Source organism: Lontra canadensis, unplaced genomic scaffold, assembly GCF_010015895.1.
Source record: "Lontra canadensis isolate GAN:19392208 unplaced genomic scaffold, GSC_riverotter_1.0 scaffold109, whole genome shotgun sequence".
Lineage (NCBI taxonomy): Eukaryota > Metazoa > Chordata > Mammalia > Carnivora > Mustelidae > Lontra > Lontra canadensis.
Window position 1 is genome coordinate 6,051,611 of NW_022631103.1, and position 22,523 is coordinate 6,074,133.

The window sequence follows — 22,523 nt, forward strand, 5'->3', positions numbered from 1 at the left end:
CTAGATAACCGGTACCAGAAGGAAAGGGATTAGGCATTAAACCCACAGTATTCTTTTACAAATTGGCTTTAGCACTGGACTGTGACAACAAAGAAAAGAATGGTGCAGAACGATCTTTAATGTTTGTGTACTTTGCAGAAAAACGTTTCACAAAGGTATATTCTCCTTTCAAGCAAGCCCTGGAGTTTTATGATTTAAAACAATGACCAGATTATAGAAATTTTCCTTGGTGGCGACTCCGTCTTACCTTGACTTTATATATTTTAACCAGCATTACAAAAATAAAGAAGGAAAGAAAGAGAGAATCCACTTCGTCATGACGAATACCTTGAAAACAGTTAAATACCAGTTATTCCCTAAATATTACCGCCAGATCGTATGCTCATCTTTCATGTTGTTTAAGGGTTCCCCTTAGTTCCTTATAGTATCGGATCCTCAGGAAAAAAAAAGTCTGAAATCCAAAGTACATTTATAATGAAAGAATGAGATTGTGAACACATTCAGGTGTTAATACATTTTGAGGATTTTTAATGTTTGCTGATGGAGGGGACATTGTGCGTAACTGCACTCAGTCAACATGAAAAAGCTTTGCAAATACTTGTGGGCAGTGATTAATTTAAAAGTTGATGGGCTGTTTGTTTTTCGTATGTGTGCTGCGCATGTACCATGGACTTCCCAAACAGTCCATATCTCCCCTCCTCTCCCGACCCCCCCATCCCCGTCCTTTTGACTTCTCCAGCTGTTTTGTTGCCTTGTGTTGTGATTCTGTGAGTGGAAACCAGTTTTTAATGTCATTTAAAAGGCTACTGTCATTCTCATATTCTGCAAATAACTAATCCTGATAAGGAGCTAATTATAAACAGCAGCAGTAGTTAATAACTTGGTAATATGTTTGTTTTACTCTCATTAGGCTCTCCTAGGATGGGTTGTTTTTTTTTAAATTATTCTCTAAATATATAGACTCAGCAGAATTATCTGTGTACAGGTTAGAAAATGTGCCCAGAAGAATACTACAGATTTACATATAGAAAAGTTCATCAACCAATCAATATTTGTTCATGCTGGGCCAATATTAATCGGTCACGTGGTCTGTAGCAGACACTGTATTAGCTGCTTTACATCCCGGATATGATTTAATCTTCACAATACTTTTACCATGTAGACGGTGTCGCCAGTTAACAGCGGATCAACCCAGGGGCCAGAGAAGTTGAGTGACTTGCCCAAGGTCACAGAGCTAGTAAATGGCACAGTCTACATTCAAATTCAGGTGTGCTGGAACTTTAAAAACATAATATTTTCACATTCGATCCTCTTAGGAATGGGGCTTACTCTTTCAGTAAGGAATGATAGAACATGAAGCCCCCTAAAAGGAATATCTATTATCCCTAATTTTCCTTGGTTCTTAGGGTGTGCTACCTTGAATTACTGTTACCATCTTTGAGATTTGTACATGTCCTGCCTCCCCATCTGGACAGTAATTCCCATAGAGGACAGTGTGTAAATGCTCCAATTTGCCAACAGACATTTCTTTTTTCTTTTTTCCATTGCATTTTATTTTATGTTATTTCTTTTCAGTGTTCCAAAATTCATTGTTTATGCACGACACCAGTGCTCCATGCAATACGCGCCCTCCATAATACCCACCACCAGGCTCACCCAACCCCCCACCCCTCTCCCCTCCCGCAACAGACATTTCTTAACAGGGACATTGTCCTAGGCACTGTGAGTATAAAATCAGGTAAGATGAGCCTTACAGTCTAATGGTAGAGACTGATGTGTGAATGGAAGTTTTCAGTTCAGGGTCCTCTGAACACTCAGGAAAGAGTCATTTTGCAGATTTGTGGGTACAAGGTAAGGCTTCCATGCCTTACATATCATCAGAATTAAACAAGTATTTAGAATGGAGGTGATAGTTTACCTTAATTTCTAGGTACAATTGCTAGGAATACAACCAATTCCACATGCAGGAAGAGATAGTGTGTCTCTCCTCAAAAGAGTGCTTAGCTTTCTCTTAGGTAGAGATCTTACTAGTACTTTCTTATTTTCCTCCAGTGTTTCGGGGAGAATGGAATCAGTGTGTTAGAAAGTCAAGAGCAAGAAACCATAATCAATGACTGATTCATTTCTAAGTTAAAAGAAAAAAAAATAAAGGAGATGGATAGTCATTAACTTCAGTGCTGTTCCCCTTGGAGGTAAACATCTCTAAAATCACAGAGGGGGTTGTGTAAAAATTGGGAGTAAGTATACTTTTTTATCCCAAAGAACTTCATCAAGATAAATCACCTGTCAGGGTTGTGAGGTCAGTAAACTTTGTCTTGGAAGCCTTCACATGACCATCCTGGCACCTCTGACTTGCTCCACTCCTGGATCTTTTTCTCTCCTCCACGCTGTACCTCCACTCTCCAGACATTTATCCTGTATCAACCTCAGAAAAGTCCTTGCTTTCAAATAAAGGTGGGAACTAATATCTACAGACTCTCACCTTTAGGATTAGCAAGTTCATGGAATATTTGTGTTTTATTAGAGGACACCAAGGAAATCAAAAACTTGAGAAACTCGAAAAAAATTAATAACAGAAGAATTACAGGCCACGGAGTTGGCCTTTTGTGTTGGATCTCAGTGAATCGTGACACTTGGGCTAATGCCTGTCACAAGTACTCAATATGGCTGTTTCTAAGTCAAGCCCAGTTCAGCAGTTTTTGAGTATCTGCTATTAGCCAAACATTGTGGTAGGCACTACAGATTTAAAAAGAAGAAGAAGAAGAAGAAGAAGGTGGTGATTTCCCTATAGAGCTCACAGTCTCATCAGAACATAGAGGTCTTGCCTTTTATTTGCCGGAAACATAAGGGAAATATTTATATTCATTTTAACATGTATTCTACCAACTTCCAAAATGGTTTCAAGTGGCTTTCAAGTTTTAAATACATTAGGTACTATATTAAATATAGATAGAGAAGCCAGAAACCATATGGGAAAACGGGAGAGATTGTTATATCAGGAGCCTGACCCAAGAGTTGTACCTTACATTTAATCCTGAGATTCCTGGTTGCCAAGGCAAGAAGGGGAAGCACGAGGTTATAGAAGCTGCATTTTCTGATAAAAGGAAAGAATAGAACTTCATGCAAAGAGATTGTATTTTTTTCTGATTTTATGTATTGGAAGGAATTTTTTGTAAACATCCTTCTGCTAAAAAATTTCTGGGGGGGGGGCGCCTGGGTGGCTCAGTGGGTTAAAGCCTCTGTTTTCAGCTCAGGTCATGGTCCCAGTGTCCTGGGATTGAGCCCCACATTCGGGTTCTCTGCTCAGCAGGGAACCTGCCTCCTCCTCTCTCTCTCTGCCTGCCTCTCTGCCTACTTGTGATCTCTATCTGTCAAATAAATAAATAAAATCTTTAAAAAAAAAAATTTCTAGGGGTGCCTGGGTGGCTCAGTGGGTTAAAGCCTCTGCCTTCAGCTCAGGTCATGATCTCAGGGTCCTGGGATCGAGCTCCGCATCAGGCTCTCTGCTCAGCAGGGAGCCTGCTTCCCCCTCTCTCTCTGCCTGCCTCTCTGCCTACTTGTGATCTGTCTGTCAAATAAATAAATAAAATCTTTAAAAAAAATTTCTATTCAAAGTAGTTTCATAAATTATAGAAAAGTTCTCCAAGTGGCTATTTTTCATTGAACTTCAAGGAAAACCAAACAAAGAACATAAAATACGCTATTAAAGGTTTTCCTTTGGGTACTAAGCTAGCATGCTACAGATATGTTGCTTTCCTGTGGTCTGGCTTTAATGAGACCAGAACTTAAAGGCAAAGCACACTGGAATACCAACTTTAATAATTAGAATTTCTTGCCTTACATTGGGCCCTCCACATTTTCTTATTCGAATTGCAGCCATCGCCTCTTCACTGTCTCACTGCTCCTAGGATCCATCTCCTCCTTTTTGCTTTGCTTTTCCAAAGCCACCATCTGCACGCCTACAAGAGTGGACTTCCTGAAATCAGCTCTGATGTCACTCCCTGTTGACACTTTCTCAGGGAGTCTCCATGGCCGACAGGATAAAATCCGGATTTGTATCATCTTCTATCACCTCCACCCCCTTCTTTCACTCTGACACAGCTGGCAATTCTCTGCATGTGTCGCACCTTCCTCATGATGTTGCTTCTGCCTGATACGCACCTCCCTCCTGGGAGCCATGTTCAGAGTATCCGATAACCTGTGTAACAGGAGCGTACCGATTAGAACGGGTGCTGCTCTGCCACCAGGCTCAGGCTGAGTCCTGGAACGCCCCAGATGCACACGACGTTAGTCCTTTAGTTTGTGCATGATGAGGGCATCCTGGGGCACAGCTGGTGTGGCAAGAGCGGGGAAACTTGAGATGGTGACACTTTGCCAATTGATAAAGAAGTATTTTAGAATCTTGAAATAAAAATGGCTGCCTGAGTGGTGCATCAACGAAAAGCCAGTCTCTCCGTGGCCACTTCTTCCTTACGCCTGTCTCCTCGATACTCACTCATACAGACAGCTCGGGAACCCTGTCAGTCAGGATGCTTTTCCCAACCTCCCAGGCATATCATTGTTTTCTTCTTTCATCACGAAATCTACTGTGTCCTGTATGTGCTTTCATCATAATACCTACATTTCTCTTTTGCACAATTTTATTTGCCTCTGCATCTCTATCTGCTGGACCGTGAACTCCATGGAGACAGGGACCATGTCGGATGCATCTCGATATCCCAGCATTTAGCACAGCACCTAACACATAGAAGGGACACAGCACGTGTTTGATAAATGAAAACATATTAAAAAGTCTGTACCCTGACACACGAGGAAGAGATTTCCCAGTGGGCACTCCCACTAGGTATGAAATCTATTCATTCTGGTAGCATGTTAGTGACATAATCAATTAAGACAATTAGAACATATTAGCAACATGGCATTTCACTGTCTTTTCACTCCTGAAGCCTCAACTTGGGAGGAAAACTCAGTCCTTCAACTAGAGGAAACGCTGGAATTTCCCAACCATACCTCTCCAAAAATAAAAATTAAAAAAAATACCCAGAACTTCATTTTGGTGACCTCTGTGTAGACATCAAAAGAGGAAGGGCATAAAAAGGATTGGGCCATTCTTCCTCAGAGGGAAATGGACTCCTTCCCCCTATTTTTATCTCTTTGGATCATTATATTTGTCTCTAGCATCTCCATCAGAATCTGGACTAAGGCAGCTATGCAACAAATATTTTTTGAATGAATAGATCCAAGTGGAAGGTGAGAAAACTTAGGGAAAAAGAGAGAGAAGCAATCCAAGCTCTTCTGGAGGGCTGTGAACCCAGATCTCTAGTCTTCCTGGGGTGCCAGAGGGATTCAGTGATGTATTGGGACATTGCTGCTGGCTAGGTCCCCACCGCTGCCCGAGGAGACACGAAATGCAGTCTTCCTGCAGACATTTCCAGGTGGAGACGGGAGCAGGAGCCAGGTCCCCAGTTCCTCAAAGGAGAAAGGAACAGGATGTGGCAGCAGCAACTTGAGGGACAATAAAAATCAAAATCCCAGACACTTGGAACAACACAGACCCAAGACTTTGTTCCACATCCAGTGACTCACTCAACTGAACAAGAGCCTAAAAGAGTCCTAGAGCTACACCCGAGTTGCCCAATTGCTTCCTCCTTTGGCTTTCTTTCCACCAGAGATGCGCTATCCAAGAGAGGTGGTTTGGATGGCTTTTAAAACATGTCCCCATTTGTTATTTCAGCTCCACAAAGCGCCTCAAGTCTGTGGAGGATGAAATGGACAGTCCTGGTGAAGAGCCATTTTACACAGGCCAAGGGCGCTCCCCGGGCAGCGGCAGTCAGTCCAGCGGATGGCACGAAGTGGAGCCAGGTGAGCGGGGTGGGCACGCGGGCGTGTGGGCAGCGCGCCCACGTCTAAAACACGCGTGGGGGCCGTGTGTGCCTCGACGGAAGGAAGCCGGCTCACGGCGGCCGAGCCTTCCACACGAACACCTGTTCCTCTCTGACGGCTGCTTCCACCAAAGGGGGCCCAGGAGCACATAGAGCTGAACTGAGAGGCTGTCAGAATGGGCCGTGGCGCTTGACTCTTACATATCCTCACCTACGCTACAGTCCCAGATGCATGTGCCTTTGCTTTCTCATTTCCCCTAAGTGCCTTTGGGGATTGGCTTTTGGGATTATCTTTTCATAATCTTGGAGAAAAATCTGTCAACTCTTTCAGCTGGATGGCTAATCTTAGAAAGAAGAGGAGGGTCCCCGTGCTACAGTATAGGCTTGGACTTTTAGAAAATGAGGAGGTGCTTAAATGTGTTTTCAGGTTATTGGGTATCGCCGTGAGCACTTTCCTGTTGAAACGAAACAACCATCTTTCTGTCCGTCTCTAGTGAACTAAGCAAATGTTAACGGCTAGCCTGACCTCCCGGGATAGTCTAGTCTTGGCTCTGAGTCTTGAGAGGAATGTGAGCAATTCAGCTAGCAGAAGCTTTTTGAAACCTTTCTCTGTGTCTAACCTCTGCATGGACAAGGGAGCATCTTCTTGTGCGCCTTCTTCAATCTGCGAAGTCACATGGGTAGAGAGGATGGGGTGTGGGCTTTGGAATAGAGAGAGTGTAATCCTGACTCTTGCTGCTGCTGGCTGTAGGGTTATAGGCAAACGACCCAAGTTCTCTGAGCCTAAGTGTCTCCATGTTCCTAATCTGTCGATACTAATAACTGTTTCAGTGCTCTTGAGAATGAGGTAAGGTAACATACACAACCCATCTAAGAGTTATACCTACCTAGCTCCAAGGAACTTCGAAACAAAATGCTTTCTGATCCTTCTGCCCCCACCTAGGCCTCAGAGGGATTCCTTGCAAGAACAGACAAGCACCAAAGAGATTTCGGAACTAACCCTTTTGTCTTCAGATCTTAATACCTCTCTCTCCTCCCTGACATATCAAAACACAATCCTCACAGGGAATGGCATGAGAGAGATTTTGGGGGCGATGGAACTGTTGTGTATCCTGATTGTGGCGGTGGGTACAAGAATCTATACATGTGTTAACATTCACAGAAGTGGATACCTTCCATCCCCCAGCAGTTTTATTGCATGATAATTAAAAACAAAAGAACCTCAGGCCCCACAGGCCGGGTCCTTTATCTTGCTCCTTCTACTAAAATGCACAAGTTTCATTTTGTCTTGCTTCTACTTAATACTCTCACTCACTCATTCAGCCATCCTCACTGGGAACTTTCTGCCTGGTCCTGGGAACCGAAAGGTGGATGGGAAGACTCTGGCTTTGGCTTTCAAGGAATTCACAGTTGGGGGTGGGACACAGATGTATCAGGAGATCATTACATGGTGATAGTTGCAGAAGTACCAAGATGAGGACCTTGGCCTCCATCTTCTCATTATTTCTGATGATTACCAACACAGCAGTCAAGGTGTGGTGGATCTTCTAGAAAGGTCATACACATCTGCTTCGCAACACTCTTAGCTCACGCCGGTTCACTGAGAGTGCCTAAGAAATAAAGCCAGGCCTAAATGCAGATGAAAATGCTGACTCCCCATTGCCGCCAACAGCATCATCAGCAAGATCTCAGGATAGTGCCAATGAAAAGTTTATGTGCTATTAAAAAATTAAACTTCTTTGAACCCTTTTTAAAAGGCTAATTAGAGTTCTAGCCAGTTTACCTGCTTCAGTGAAACTCGGAATCGAGATATATAGGTTTGGTACATGGTGCTTGAGTGTTGTATTAATGAGGTTTTATACACAGTGAAGCTGCTTTACTGTGTGGATGTACATGAAGCCCCACCCCCACCCCCCAGACTCTTCTCTGGGTCCTTAAGTAGGTATTTTGGCGGAGGTGAGGGGCATACTGGAGGCAGAGGGAGGCAGGTTGGATATAGGGTACTTTGACCTAGTGACTCTTTTTTTTCAGAGTAATTCTTTTCCAGTTTGCACCTTATGAGTCAAATGATCATAAATTTTAACATCTGAATGCCTAGATCCTTTGCAGTCATTAAATAATGAAAGTTTAACTGCCGAATTCTTTTTGGGTAATGATACTATATATGCGGCATAATAGAGAAATCCCCCACACTTATACTGTATTCTTGGATTGACTGTCCATCCGCTCTCTCTATTGCATCACAGAAAAATGCAGTTTCATGGTATACGTGTTTGGGCTTGGGGGAGGACAGTGGATACATTTACACTTGGCCATATTCAGCATAGAAAGTCATAATTGAAACAGGGCCTGAGGGGACATTAAAACTCAACCGAAGGATGTTGTACATGTGCCTGGTGACTTTGGTGTCATTAACTCACACCAGCCATTTTAAATGGATAATTTATGCTGCCAGATGGTCCTTTTTGGGGATTTTCCATCTAGCCCAATCCCCTTTTTGGCACAGAGAACACCCTTATGTTGTTCCCACACTGATCCGGGCCTGCATAGCTTTTCCCTGGGGGTATAGTTCATTGAGTAGGAGGCTTTTAGTGGTTCCCTCATGTAAATTACCTTCAGAACATGTTGGGAGTTATTTATACTGAATGCACCAGCAGCCTCTTGGTTGCCGACAGAGGGGATAATTCTCTCAAACAAATACGAAAGGATACTTTGTCCATGCCTCCGATGTGACACAGGAAGCACGGCCTGTCCTGACTCCTCACTCAGAGAGCTTTGCATCTGTTTACCTGCCCTCAAATGCTTTTTCAGGACTCCCGGCCAAAAGAGGGCCTAAGGTGGCCAGAGGAGACAAATTTCCTTGAGCAACAGGAAGGCTTTGGAAAGTAAAACAAACCAGACATGCAGTAAATTACATGGGCTCTTTCAAATGTCTTTTGTAGTATCCTGTTCCCCATTAGTTTATCTCAGCAGTCTCAGTGCAGAGCTCTTATTATCTGGGAAGAAGGGCATAGGAGATGAAAGATGATGTTAGTTTAAGAACATCAGACAACCTCAAGCTGACTTTTGCTTCTCTTACAATGCTGCATTTGTTCCCTCCACTTAGTTTCATTTCCCAGTTATCTCAAAACTGGGTTAGATTCGAAGCTTTGAAGCTAATCACGCACTGATGAAATGAGTCCTGTGAAATTCTATCAAGCAAAAACTCACATACCATCAACTCTTGTTTATCTGTACAAATGAATTACAGAGAAACTCATAATGCAAGTAAATAGGAAGCCAAGAGGCGCCTACGTGCGCTCAGACGCTACGCACGGTGCTTCCATACACATGGTAAAAACTGCAGTTACGATTGTTGGAGTACCTTCTGTATACCAGGATTTTGTGTTTTGTTTTGTTTTTTTTAATTATCCTGAATTGTGCAAGACGGAATGGAATGATCTTGCCTCAGCAGAGAAGAAAACAGAATTGTAAAAGGTTAGGTGACTTGTCTCAGGCCACACAGATAGTAAACCTGTGGATCCAGGGTCCAAACTTGAACCTGAGTCTGAGTTCAGAGGTTAAGTTTTGTCTTCCATGCTCAGTAACCTCTTTACCATAATGCTTATGCTTATAATTGAAGATCTCATGTCCTGGGCTTGTATTGAAATTAAAAACATCATAATAAAAATGAAAAAATAACTCAACAGAAAGACCTGAAAAATCCCCCAACTTTTCTTTATCCCAAAGCCTTGTCATATAACCGAAAGCCAGAGAAGGAGTGTGGGTTATTAGACACATATAGGACACAATATATGAGCAAAGAGTGTTAACTTTTAACTGAGTAAAATGTTAATTTTTTTCCCCATAAAATCAAATCATCTTCAGCATTTCGATCTTTGTTCAAATAAGATGTCAATCAGAGAGGCTCCCAGTGATCTAAAGACTTGGTGTTTTTCTTCCATCATTCAATAATTCGTAACCTTGCTTTTCTTTCTTCATACCCCTGTCTACTGCTGTCGTCTCTGTTCTTTCTAGAGAATGTACACTCCGTGGGCAGTGGGACTTAGTCTGTCTTTTTCACTGCTTATCCCCAGCATCCTTATCAGCATCTGGTTCATAATATGTACTCAAGAAATATCGATTGATTGAGTGGAGCCTACAAAGCAGGGAATTTGGGGTGTTTTCAATAAACCTAAACAAAATTTGCCAGCAGTAATCTTCCCAGAATTGATGTTTGCTATATTTTCAATCCGTAGACTCTTACTTAGTCAAATCTAATTATTAACAAGTAGTAAGCCAACGACAGCTCAGGCTCGACCATGGGCCCCATTGACAAGTAATGGTGTACCAAACTTTATTACAAGTATTGTTCGCCTTAAAGGGTTTGCCTTTAAATGAATCAACCCTTTTTTTAAGATAATACTTTTTTTTTTTAAATTTTTAAATTAATTTATTTTTAAAAGATTTTATTTATTTTGTTTTATTTATTTCCACCAACTTTAAATAGGAATGCCTTTAATGTTTTTCTAGATAGATAAAACCCTAACCTATTTTTTTTAATTTTTTTATTCTTTTTTTATAAACATATATTATTAGCCCCAGGGGTACAGGTCTGTGAATCGCCAGGTTTACACATTTCACAGCACTCACCATAGCACATACCCTTCCCAATGTCCATAACCCCACCACCCTCTCCCCTACCCCCCTCCCCCCGGCCACCCTCAGTTTGTTTTGTGACATTAAGAGTCTCTTATGGTTTGTCTCCCTCCCGATCCCATCTTGTTTCATTTATTTTCCTACCCCCCAAGCCCGCCACATTGCATCTCCACTTCCTCATATCAGGGAGATCATATGATAGTTGTCTATCTCTGACTGACTTATTTTGCTAAGCATAATACCCTCTAGTTCTATCCACGTCATTGCAAATGGCAAGATTTCATTACTTTTGATGGCTGCATAGTATTCCATTGTATATATATACCGCATCTTCTTTATCCATTCATCTGTTGATGGACATCTAGGTTCTTTGCATAGTTTGGCTATTGTGGACATTGCTGCTATAAACATTCGGGTGCACGTGCCCCTACGGATCACTACATTTGTATCTTTAGAAACGCTAACCTATTTTAAAACAGATCAGAGGAGGTAGCACACTCACTCATTGACTTGTGCAGTGTCGAGTTTCACTGCATGAAAGAATCCATGTTCTCCATCTCTCTCTCTCATCTTCCTCCACTCCAAGTGCTGATCAGTATACCTCAAGTATGACTGATCAGTATACCTCAAGTCAGACCAACTCACTGAATCTTTATTAAGCACTGACTGAGTGCAGTATGAGATATGTACAAAGATTATCAGGTCCCTATCTTCCAAGGGCAAATCACATTTCCTCAGTTGTCATCCACTATCTGTAAGATGGGAACTGTTGTTTCCGGTCCATCTCTGTCACAGAGTTGTCACAATTAAATGAGGTAATGAATTTGAACTTCCATTCCAAGTGCCAAAGTCCTTTTCTAAAGTGAATGTTCTCTAATCGTGTGAGGTAGCATTAAGATTATATTCAGCTAATGGTGGTTGAAAGGAGACAGGTTTAAATCCCTTAGAAGTAAAAGAGGAGAGTTGTTCAGTCTAACTGGAGAATTCAGGACACTTTCCTCCAAAGGCAGCCATGGAATGAGGTGTCAGCTGGAACCCAGAGGAGAAACAGTCACCGACTTGAAAGTGAGATTTGATATTTCTTAGTCTTTTAATTATTAGTGTATATAAATTCAAGTGTTCTTCCTGTATCTTTCTTCCTGAGTTGCAAGGCAGCTTTGTGGTTGCCCTGTGAACCTTCTTGTGCTTTGTTTCCCAAAAGTGACTCTGTTAAGGGTCCATCCCGCTTCACACATTACCGAGTGGCACCACTTACGACATTTGAGACTACAGCTGCACCAAGCAAGTATGTTTCCGTGAAGTTCCATAAGAGGTTCAGATCATTTTCTTTTTAAATTGTAAAAAAGCATGAAATTGGGGCACCTGGGTGGCTCAGTCATTAAGCGTCTGCCTTTGGCTCAGGTCGTGAACCCAGGGTCCTGGGATCGAGCCCTGCATCTGGCTCCCTGCTCAATGGAGAACCTGCTTCTCCCTCTCCCACTCCCCTGCTTGTGTTCCCTCTCTCACTGTCTCTGTCTGTCAAATAAATGAATAAAATCTTAAAAAAAAAAAAAAAGAAAAAGCATGAAATTATAGGACTTTTGGTGAAATTCAGTACTCTCCTTGAAAACAGGAGGCAAAGACTCCTGAAATTTTCTTCTGAAGAAAAAAAATATTCAGAAATAGCATGCCTTCCTTCACACCACGATTGTCAGACCTTCTGAACAGACACCATTACATCAGCCAAGACGTCAGGAGTTCTAAACAGTTCAATGAAGAGTTTTTAAAGTCAGATTTGATAAATAGTAAGTTTAGTTATAGTTCTCTCTTTTAAAAACTTTCAGTGATAAACTTCTTTCGGAGATAAACTTCTTCCCAAAGACTAAGTGGTCTTCATTTTTGAAGGTCAAGATTAAGCAGTGCAGTAACATCCTGTCTGTTCTTTTCATGATTATTAAGTAAAGAAAGACACTTTTAAAAGGCATTTATAAAAGAATATCTTTGTAAACGTCTGGTCAATCACTGGCCTGGGACCTTTAGACGCAGAATTCAGTGTCACCACTCCTGAGAGCACAGTTGGATTTTGCAGACTTCTGTTCATTCATTGTCATTTTAAATACCACATATTAGGTTCAGTTGGATTCCCAACTCTGCTGGTCCTAATTTGACCTGCCAACCGTCATTCATCAATTGTAAGAGTGGGGGAGGTTTACCAACTTAAACTTGTAGCTGCGACTCAAAGGAGGAGGCCCATTATCAATGCCAATAAAAAGGCAGGAGACTGGTAACAATAGTACATTGATCACAGACACTCTGCTGCACTAGCATATATTAGGGACAATGATTAAATCTCCCACAGTCTCCCGCTCTAATAGGAATAGTCGCTGTTACAGAACACTGCCGTAGGATCAATGTCTTGGCTTTTCTTCTGCATTTATGGAGCAGTGGGAAAGCATCATTCTGCGACCACATTCTCTTCCATTATCCCTTTAGTATTGGCACCAGCTCATTAGAGACTGGTCTACCAGGGAACACTGGGACAGTAGCAGGTGGGGGGGAGGGAAGGGGTGCTATGGTTTAGGGACCCTCCTTCATTGGAGACATTTCATCCCAACAAGGGTTTATGGCAGGAAAGCCATGTCACACAGCGAGCCCTCTAACCACCCTTCCCAAATGTCCTTACTTTCTTTATCAAAGCTGTTTTCGTCAGGCCAAATAAAAGGCCTAAAATAACCTATTGTAATTGGGAGTCCAAAAGGTTCCCTATAAAAAGAAAAGAAATACTCCTCTCACCTATATATACATATATTATATACGAGAAAGCATCGTCCAGAAAATGACTGTTATATTCCTGCAGCCTAGTCAAGTACCTGGCACAGGCTCTCCATTCAATCAATATTTGTTGAATAAATAAATAAATAATAAGCTGGAGACCACACATGTCTGCGCTCGCCCCGTGAGGGGGGCGAAGTGTTCAGGAAGCGGAGCGCTGCGTACATTTGCTGTGTGAATGAGTGCAGCCCTCTTGCATCAGAACCCAGATGCACAGTCTCGTGAATACAGAAGCGCCCCGGAAAACAGATGCTGCATTTCAGCTGGGCTCGTCTGAGTGCAGAAATTATCCACATCTCCAAATTGTTAATTTCATGTTTGAAATTGAGGCTGTGTAAATATTCCAGAAAGGAGGAAGAAAGAGATGGAGCTTATACCTTGGATGGAGACGGGGAATCTGCCCTCCCCTGTCCGCATCTCCGTCTTCAGCCCAGCCCCAGCGGCCTCGGTTAGCAAAGTGCTGGCTCATCGCGTGGCCACGTGTAGCATGTCGTGGGGAGGAACCCTACAGCAAGGTTTATTCCGGCCACACCAATCTTCCGGGCTCGCTTGAGGAGGGAGAAAATAGGAGTGAAATAGAACATATCATAAAGAGGGAAAAGTACAAATTAAGAATCACAGCTCTATAATTCTTATATTCTGCCATGAACCCTAGCCTGTCTGGGGACTTGAGCGGACTACTTCTCTGAATTTTCATCTCCTCATACGTAAATGCTGGGGACAGTAAAACAGCCCAGGCTGTGTATGGTATAGCTCTGACATGATCAAATAGAGGTATATAAAAGTAGGAGCTACTATTTCTTAAGTACCAGCTCTGTGCAAGGTACTGTGCGTAGCCGCAGACATAGGGTATTTTTAAAATAGTTAAAGCGGGGGCACCTGGGTGGCTCAGTGGGTTAAAGCCTCTGCCTTCTGCTCAGGTCATGATCTCAGGGTCCTGGGATTGAGCCCTGTGTTGGGCTCTCTGCTCAGCGGGGAGCCTGCTTCCCCCTCTCTCTCTCTGCCTGCCTCTCTGCCTACTTGTGATCTCTGCCTGTCAAATAAATAAATAAAATCTTTTTAAAAAAATAGGTAAAGTATACTTGGTAAACCATAAAGCATTATGCAAGTACTATATATCTTTATGTTTTGGTAAATATTTGAAAACTCTGAAGTTCTATATGAGTTTAAGATATAAGAATACCTCATTTTATGGTGCTTTGATTTCTCGCCTTTCCCAGATACTGTGTTCTTAATGAAGGTTTGTTGCTACCCTGCATCAAGCAAGTGTCTTGGCATCATTTTTCCAACAGCATTTGCTCACTTCCTGTCTTGTGTCATATTTTGGTAATTCTTGCCACACTGTAAGTTTTTTCATCATTATTATATTTGATATGGTGTTCTGTGATCAGTGGTTATAAGTTGCAAGAAGTTCAGATGATGGTTAGCATAGTAATAAAGTATTTTTAAATTAAGGTACATACTTTTTTTTTTTTTTAGACATAATGGCATTGTACACTGAGTAGACTATTGCGTAACTTTGATGTATACTGGGAAACCAAAAAATTCACTTGTCTTGCCTTTTTTGCAATATTCGCTTTGTTGTGGTGGTCTGGAACTGAACCTGCCTTATCTCCTAGGTATGCCTGTACATGAAGTTAAATGGAAAACATAGTTACGAATCTGTGTCTATTACATGCAAAGCACTGTGCAAGGTGAAAGAGGGAAAAATAAGTAAATAAACCAAGACAGACTCTGCCCTCAAAGTGTTTACAGGCAGCAAAGGAAGGAGGGCTAACTGCTCAAACAAGTACCTAGTGGCACAAAAAAGACATGAGTACACTAGGATTCATCCAGGTCAGTTTATTCCTTGGCTTGGACCACTGCCCTCCACCATATCTGCTTGAAAAAGCTGGTGCATCAAACATTCCATTATTAAAGGAACATTAGTAAAGGCTAGTCCCTATTTCCTTCCCTTCATAATACCAGCCTTCTCTTTCTTTATCTCTAAAAAGCCTGTAGAAAACCAGTCAGTATGCTAGAAAACTCTCAGGAAGTGTGCAAAACAATGTCATCTGACTCCAGCCAAAGATCTTTCTGCACCCATGGATTCAAATACCCCTTCCAGAAACAGAGTGTTCTTATCTGTGGGTAATAAAATTGGGCAGAATCTAAGCAAATGTTTACTTAGAGGAAATACAATTACTCTGAATTGACATTAAATTCACCAAAGGGAAAAATAACCAGAAGTTATAGTTGGAAGAGAAGAAACAAAAGAGACAGGTAGATGGGCAGGCAGATCAGACTTACCTAAGAGTTGGCTATGCTGGTTTTCCTGTATCTAATAAATTTTATTTATCTAGCATTATTAGATATTTGTAGAACTCAAACAGAAGGCAATTTTAACCTCATATAAAGAAAAAAATTCTTTAGCGTTCTGACTTCCTCTCTTCTGTAAACAAAATGTAGATATTTCATAGACTCAAATAATAACTGCAATTTGACTAACAATGAAAAACAAATTAACCTATATTTTGTTGTTGGAATGCTGCTGAAATTTTAAACATGTAAATGTTTTAATCTGATAGCTAATATTTATTGAGCACTTACTATGGGCCAGACATAGTTCTAAGAGAGAGTGGGGGGGAGAGATTTAATTTGTAAAAAATGATACAGGTCAACAATAAATCTATTTTCAGACTTACTTCCCTCTGTCATAGGTTTTAATATTTTCCCACATACTGATTGTTCTATTTAAATGTGAAACAACAAAATACAACACCATCGGCTGTATAGGAATAAAATGTTCTCTCTTTTGGCCATCAGTGTCCAATAAAGTAGCTTTTTAATACTCTAGAATTGGGGCTTTATATGAGGAATGGGGAAAGAGGAAGACAGAAACCTCCCTGCCCATGCAGAACTCAAGGGTCAGTAGCTTTTCTGCCTGTGCTCTGTGGCCATTTCTGTTGCGATTATGAACATCCCAATCGCTTTCCTGCTCAGCAGAGGATTACAATAATGCCTATTTATCCAACTGTATCCACCCAAGGATTTCAAATACATCATAAAGTCATCATTAATCAAAGACATGGCACGCATTTCGAGATGATGGGTGAATTACATCCTACAAGATTACGAGAAATGCTCACATTGGCAATTAAATCAGGGGCTGTTTCCTGATAGATTCCTGAACAGCGCAAGTCCTAAAATGGAGAGGGTTCTCTCCAGCACTGAATCACAAAGTGTCTCTCTTAAATAGGAGAAGACGTCAGGAATAAAAAATTTTGTCACTTTATGTCACAGCATCACTTAACCTTGATGAAAAATTAAACCGCGATGGAAAAACTGAATCTGTCTAAATACAGTGAATGGGCTTGCCTCCTCAGAGTCAAGAATTACTGACCTCCCTGTCTTGACAGTTTAAAACCCCTCTGAAATTGCCAGATTACTCCGGTTCACTCTGGTTCCTGGTTTTGTGCTCTGTTTGGAGTGAGGTAATTGTGATCGGTGCCTTCAGCCCGCTGTGGAGAACAGGCTTTCCAGACAGCTGTGAATGCTCAGTGTTCTTCCAGAGGCTACTCCAGCCCTCCCAGGTTTTCACGTGGTCCACACATCTCTCTGCCCTTCATTCTGAAACAATGTGCCAATCTTTTGTGATCATATGTAATGAGAGGTAAAGTTTTCGTGTGCGTTGTTGGAAATGCACTCAAGCCGTTAGAAATTCAAGGAACGACAGCCCAGTAGACATTTCTAATTGGAAATGTCTTCTGGAATAGCAGATTACTCTTCCTTGTTAGGTTATCCCAACCCAGAAGTCAGTCCACCGTGATTAGCTTCCAAGATGAATGAATTCTAGGATATCAAGATTACTTACGACTCAATGCCAGTCCGAATTTGCCAGCTGCCTTTCAGCCATTTCGTGAACCCAACGGAAGAGAGGCTTTATCAAAATGGCCGTGCAACATCTCTTCTGTTTTAACACTCTGTAGGGACTGATACAAGCAGCTCTTCATGTTCTTATGTCAAAATACATATGTAAGGATTAAAAGTAGTATGGGTTGCATAAGAGTGCTTTTCGGGGCCAGTAATTCTTTGATATTTATCACTTCATAGTGGTGACACCTGCTTCTAATTTTAAGAGTTCTCTTTTTCAGTGGGTGTTTTTTTTTTTTTCTTTTCAGAAAAGAAATCTTATCCTCAAAAGACTTAACTGGTAATTTTTCTCCTTTTGATGTGCTTGATATTTTTATGAGTTTGTCCATCAACATTGAAGCCTTAACATGCCTTTAGCTTTAAAAAAAATCTTTATAACACATAATCGTTATATCAGGTTACCTAAATTTATGTCCTCACCACACATTTGGAGACTTTTTGAGAGATATAGTTTGTTATAAATGTCATTATTTGCCACTTGGACTACTTGGTAGTTGTCTGAAGTTAACTAAAACCATAGAAATAAACTCTGCCTTGTGGGAGGAGTTTAGCCACTTACATTCAGTATACGTCTTTGGTTGTTCTTTACATTCAGGGACCCAGTTGGTGACAACTGTCATTTGAGATTGGTGAGTGGAAGGGAAAAAAAAGGAGAGGACCCTAGTTGTGTCTGTTTAGACACATATGGAAATAGTCATTCGGTTTGAGGGTAGCCAGCCCACTTGTAGAGCCCAACATGGTTTGCTTTTCAGTTTTTATCTTGTGTAAAGACCTTTTCCTAATAGATGCTGGATAAAGTTAATTATACGAGTAGAAAAAGCTGCAAAAGATGGTATATTGCTAGCAACCCATCCTGATTGGCCTGTGGGGAGTTGTCGGTATAAAATTGGATCCTTGTGTTGGGTTCCAAAAAAAAAGGTGTGAATATGAAGGAGAAGTGCTAAATCATGACTCCAGAGAAAATGTCGGCCACGAGCAGTTTTTAGTCTAAGTGAAAACCAAACTTTAGGATTTGGACAAATAAGACAAGGAGAAAAAAAGCGTGAATCATTAACTCCAATATAAAAGCATTTGCTTTTTATATTGGATTGGTGATCAAGTGTCACCAAATCTAAGGGAAGACACTCAACCAAGACTGTGACTGAAAGGAACCAACTCGTTGACTTAATTGATATGAAAAACTTCTGCCAAGTATTTACCCTTCGTGTCAGATAAGTAATTTTTAATATAAAATTTCCAGGATATGAAGACAGTTAAGAAAACAGCACGGTTTTTAATCACGGCACTCGTAAGTAAACGGATCTATCATTACGTTGTCACAAAGAATGACAGTGAGCAGAAACATGGCGCTAATCCCTCTCAGATAACTATTCAATGTAATTAGACAGACACCGTCTCTAGTGCTGAGTGTAGCGTTAATCAGGCGAAGTGCAACTTTACACAGAAATTTCTTCTTTTCTGGTATGTCATTGTTAAAAAAAGAAACTGTTTTGTCAGATACTGCTTCAGAACGTGATCTCTGTAGCTGTGCACAGCTACTTCCCTTTTAAATTTTTATTTTGTGTTTTAGCGGCGTTGAAGAACAGTGTGGTCCTTTTGCATCCACGAGGCTGCCTTGGAAGTCCGTGGTTCATTTTGTTCTGCATAATGAACATAACTTGAAGTGTTCTCAAGCTTTGAAAGGAGGACCTGTTGGCTCATCTATCAAAAATGAAGGCAGAACTCTCGTAAAGAGAGGTTTCCCTTATAAAGAAAGGGCCAGGAGTTTTCTGCATTCGATAAAAGCTCAAGAGAGATTCTCTTTCTGTGGAAAATTCCATGTTAAAGTGATGAAACGTGTTGCCCCCTTCCAGCCTTAAAAAAAAAAAAAAATTTCCCTTTGGCTGTGTAGCGTCCGGCTTGAACTATGAACTACTGCATAGTTATAAAGTCGTATCAGTTCAGCTCCTTGCACAGCTCTATCTTCCCACTTTCTCAGCGACTCAAAGACCTTTGATGGCAAAGAATAGGGTTATTGAAGGTTGGTAGGCAGATTTCACTAAGTAACAGGTGGAGGTCAAAGTAGTTTATTTGTGGGGATGAACACAGTACAGAGATGAAAAATCAAATGCTTTGCCATAATAAGGTTTAGCAAGAAAATGCTGACTACGCTAAGATCAGATTCTAGCTGACAGAACCTTTTCTAGTGTTCATTACTTGATTTCACAGTTCAAGCAATTTGAAGAGGTCTAAAATTATATTTCTTTTTTTCCCCTATGAAATGTTCCAGTCAGTTTCAGATTTTACCTTAAGTAAAGTGATGGCCCTTCTGCTTGTATCCAAGGAACACCGGGATGAATAGATCCCCAGTGCAGGCATATCCCAACCATGGAACATCACAGACGACCTCTCGAAAATTAAATTTTACCAATAAGACCTGTAAACGCCAAGCTTTCGATCATGTTCTGACAGAAGCGAGCATATTTTAATAAACACTTACCTTCGCATCACTGAAAATGGTATTCTAGATAGAGAAACATATCTAGGAAGATGTTTACCAGGTTTGAGCACTAGATTATCCCTAGCCTGTTGGAGATGGGGAGGAGAGTGTTATTGTCCCCTCCGCTCACCCCGGCTGTATATAATTTTTAATTTGTGTAGTGTGTATGCTTTGCTTCGTAACTTACAAAAGAGCTATACGTGCTGAAAAAATAAAGTGCGGTTTACCTGCTGTATAATCTTAGGACCAAAAGCGTGAAAAATTACTTGGTGGCATATAGATGAGAGCTGTCTTCTAGAACTTTCTGCAGTGAGGCAAATGTTCTATATCTGCACTGTCCAGCATTGTAACAACTAGCCAAATATGGCTATTGAGCACTTGAAATATGACTTTGCTGGAGCAACTGAATTTTTAAATTCATTTAATTTTAATTAATTTAAATTTAAGTAGCCACATGTGGCTAGTAGCTACCATATTGGATAGGGCAGATAGGAACCAAACATATGTATGATTGAGTTTTTTACTTTTCAGCTGGGTATCTAGGCAGGATGAATAAAACATTATGCTGTACTATACTGAATTTATTTTTCATGCAAAGGAAATTATTTGGTTTTCTCAGTAATTTTTTGTTTATTCTCAGTCCTCTGTGAATGTTGTGTGATTGCTATGTTGAGCCAAAATCAATCCTTTCCTAAACACATGGGAGGATGGGATGGGTAGGGGAAAAATTGGGATGGGAAGGAATCTCCAACTTATAAGTAGGAGGAGGATGAAATTCAGCATTTTAAACTTCAGTGCTGACACTGGGGTGTCTGTATTTGCCCTAAAAGGAGAGGAAATCCCCTTAAAGCTCAGGAAACTTTATTGTTGGCCCAGGAACCAGATCTTTATATGACATTTTCCTTGTGTCTATTCTGTATTCTCCCGGGTTATAAATTTTCACTCACAAACGAACATTTGGAATACATTAGAGAACTCATCATTTCTCTTCTCCTGAATAATCCATATAATTTTCACTCCATTCTCCCATTTTAAAAAATTAAAGAAATCACTTGTATGCAAGCCTTTTAAATTACCTGAATGTCTTTATGATGTGCTAATTCTTTGGGGGGTCCTTTCAGCTCATCTTAAATGGTTGCCTATAGAGTAAGAAGGATAAACCTCAGAAGCTATATTAACTTCCGTTTTATTCTCCCCATCATAAAAATGATTTTAAAACATTTCTATTCACCAAAAAAGGTTAAAAGTCAAAATAGTCTGAATGCTTTACCTTTTTTTTTTAATTGTTGAGTGTGTTAATCATCATAAATCACACTGGAATGAACCATAATGGATTTTATCGTTAGGACACAAATCTTAAGATGAGTGCAGGATCTTGAACTACCTCCTCGTATCACACAGCGTGTGCTTCTACCCAGAGGAACAGAATGGCCCTTTAACTGTGGGATTAATCTATGCAATCACAGCCTTTATTTAGCATCACGGTTGGTGATTCTCTCATCACAAGGTGCAGAGGAGATGGTCCTAGGAAGGTCCTGTTCTTGCCTGTTCAGCAGCTGCCAGGGAGTGTGGGTTCTCTCCATCGGAAAGAGTTGAGTCTGAGCATAAATTTGTTGGTGGGGGGCACCTGGGTGACTCAGTGGGTTAAGCCGCTGTCTTCGGCTCAGGTCATGATCTCAGGGTCCTGGGATTGAGTCCGGCATCAGGCTCTCTGCTCAGCAGGGAGCCTGCTCCCTCCTTTCTCTCTCTGCCTGCCTCTCTGCCTACTTGTGATCTCTGTCTGTCAAATGAATAAATAAAATCTTAAAAAAAAAAAAAGTTCCAATTTCTCTAGATCCTCAAAAAAAAAAAAAATTGCTGGTGGTAGATGAGTTGCAAAATATGGTACGGGGACTTACCCAGCTTTCATCCTGAGCTTGAAAAACGGTGCGGAAATGGATGCTGACTCCATTCGTCTGAAAGACGTGGCTGGGGCACCCACTGCCTGCACCTAGATCTCGGGATGTAGGGGAATGGGAATGCCGGGATGGAAAGAGAAAAGCCACAGTGGTAGAAAACTATGGCGGTATCATGAATGACCTCGATTTTAAACCAGCTCGGGATCCGTCCGTGTTGGTAGGAAAGAGAAGTAATCGGAACTTTTTTCAGGAAGAAGCATATGGGCGGAGCGGTACTGTGGAAGCGGGGAGAGCTCTGTCCTGCTGGGTTCCAGCCCCGTCCCTCCAAGCGGTGCTTGTGTGGCCTCTCGCCTTCTTCGGGACTTTCCTCCCTCTGTGATCCCCTCCCTGAGTCTTTGCTTCCTGCCCACCTCGCGGGCAAGCGTGCTTTACTGCCTCCCATCTTCCAGAAGCTCTGCCTTGCTTCCCACCCCCAGCGCCCAAAGCTTACCACCCTACCTTCTGCTTCCCTCTGCAGACTCATTTCGCGAGGAGTTGACTATGCCCCTTTTCCCTTCTTCCTTCCTGATTTTGTAAACCGTTCTCACCTATCTTCTGTGTGCCTTGCCCTCCTGGAGCTCATTTATAAATCTCATTATACGTGACCCCTCAATAGCGTTCGACTCACACCATCACAGCCTCCTCCTTGAAATACTTAGAGAGTCGGTGAAACGATGCTTTCCTCTAAGTTCGGTGACTCAGCTAAGTTGCTTGTTTTGACACGGACTTTAGCAGCTCCGAGGCCTCTCTTGATGTCAAGACTTACTGAATTCTAGATAATTGTGTGTGTTAGACTTTACCTCTGGGTGAGGTATGACTGCGTTATGACATAGACAAGGCTTGGGAGATATCAGCGGGTCTTAA

The 22,523-nt window shown here is 41.5% G+C and overlaps 1 protein-coding gene across 6 annotated transcripts in view; it reads left to right on the plus strand.

Moving 5' to 3' along the window:
- Positions 1-22,523, plus strand: part of NFIA (nuclear factor I A) — a 362,345-nt gene that overhangs the window by 259,368 nt on the left and 80,454 nt on the right. For all 6 annotated transcript variants that reach the window (XM_032839786.1, XM_032839787.1, XM_032839785.1 and 3 more), the window contains exon 6: positions 5,735-5,862. In XM_032839786.1, coding sequence (XP_032695677.1) covers positions 5,735-5,862 — 128 coding nt within the window. The remainder of the gene's footprint in view (positions 1-5,734; positions 5,863-22,523) is intronic.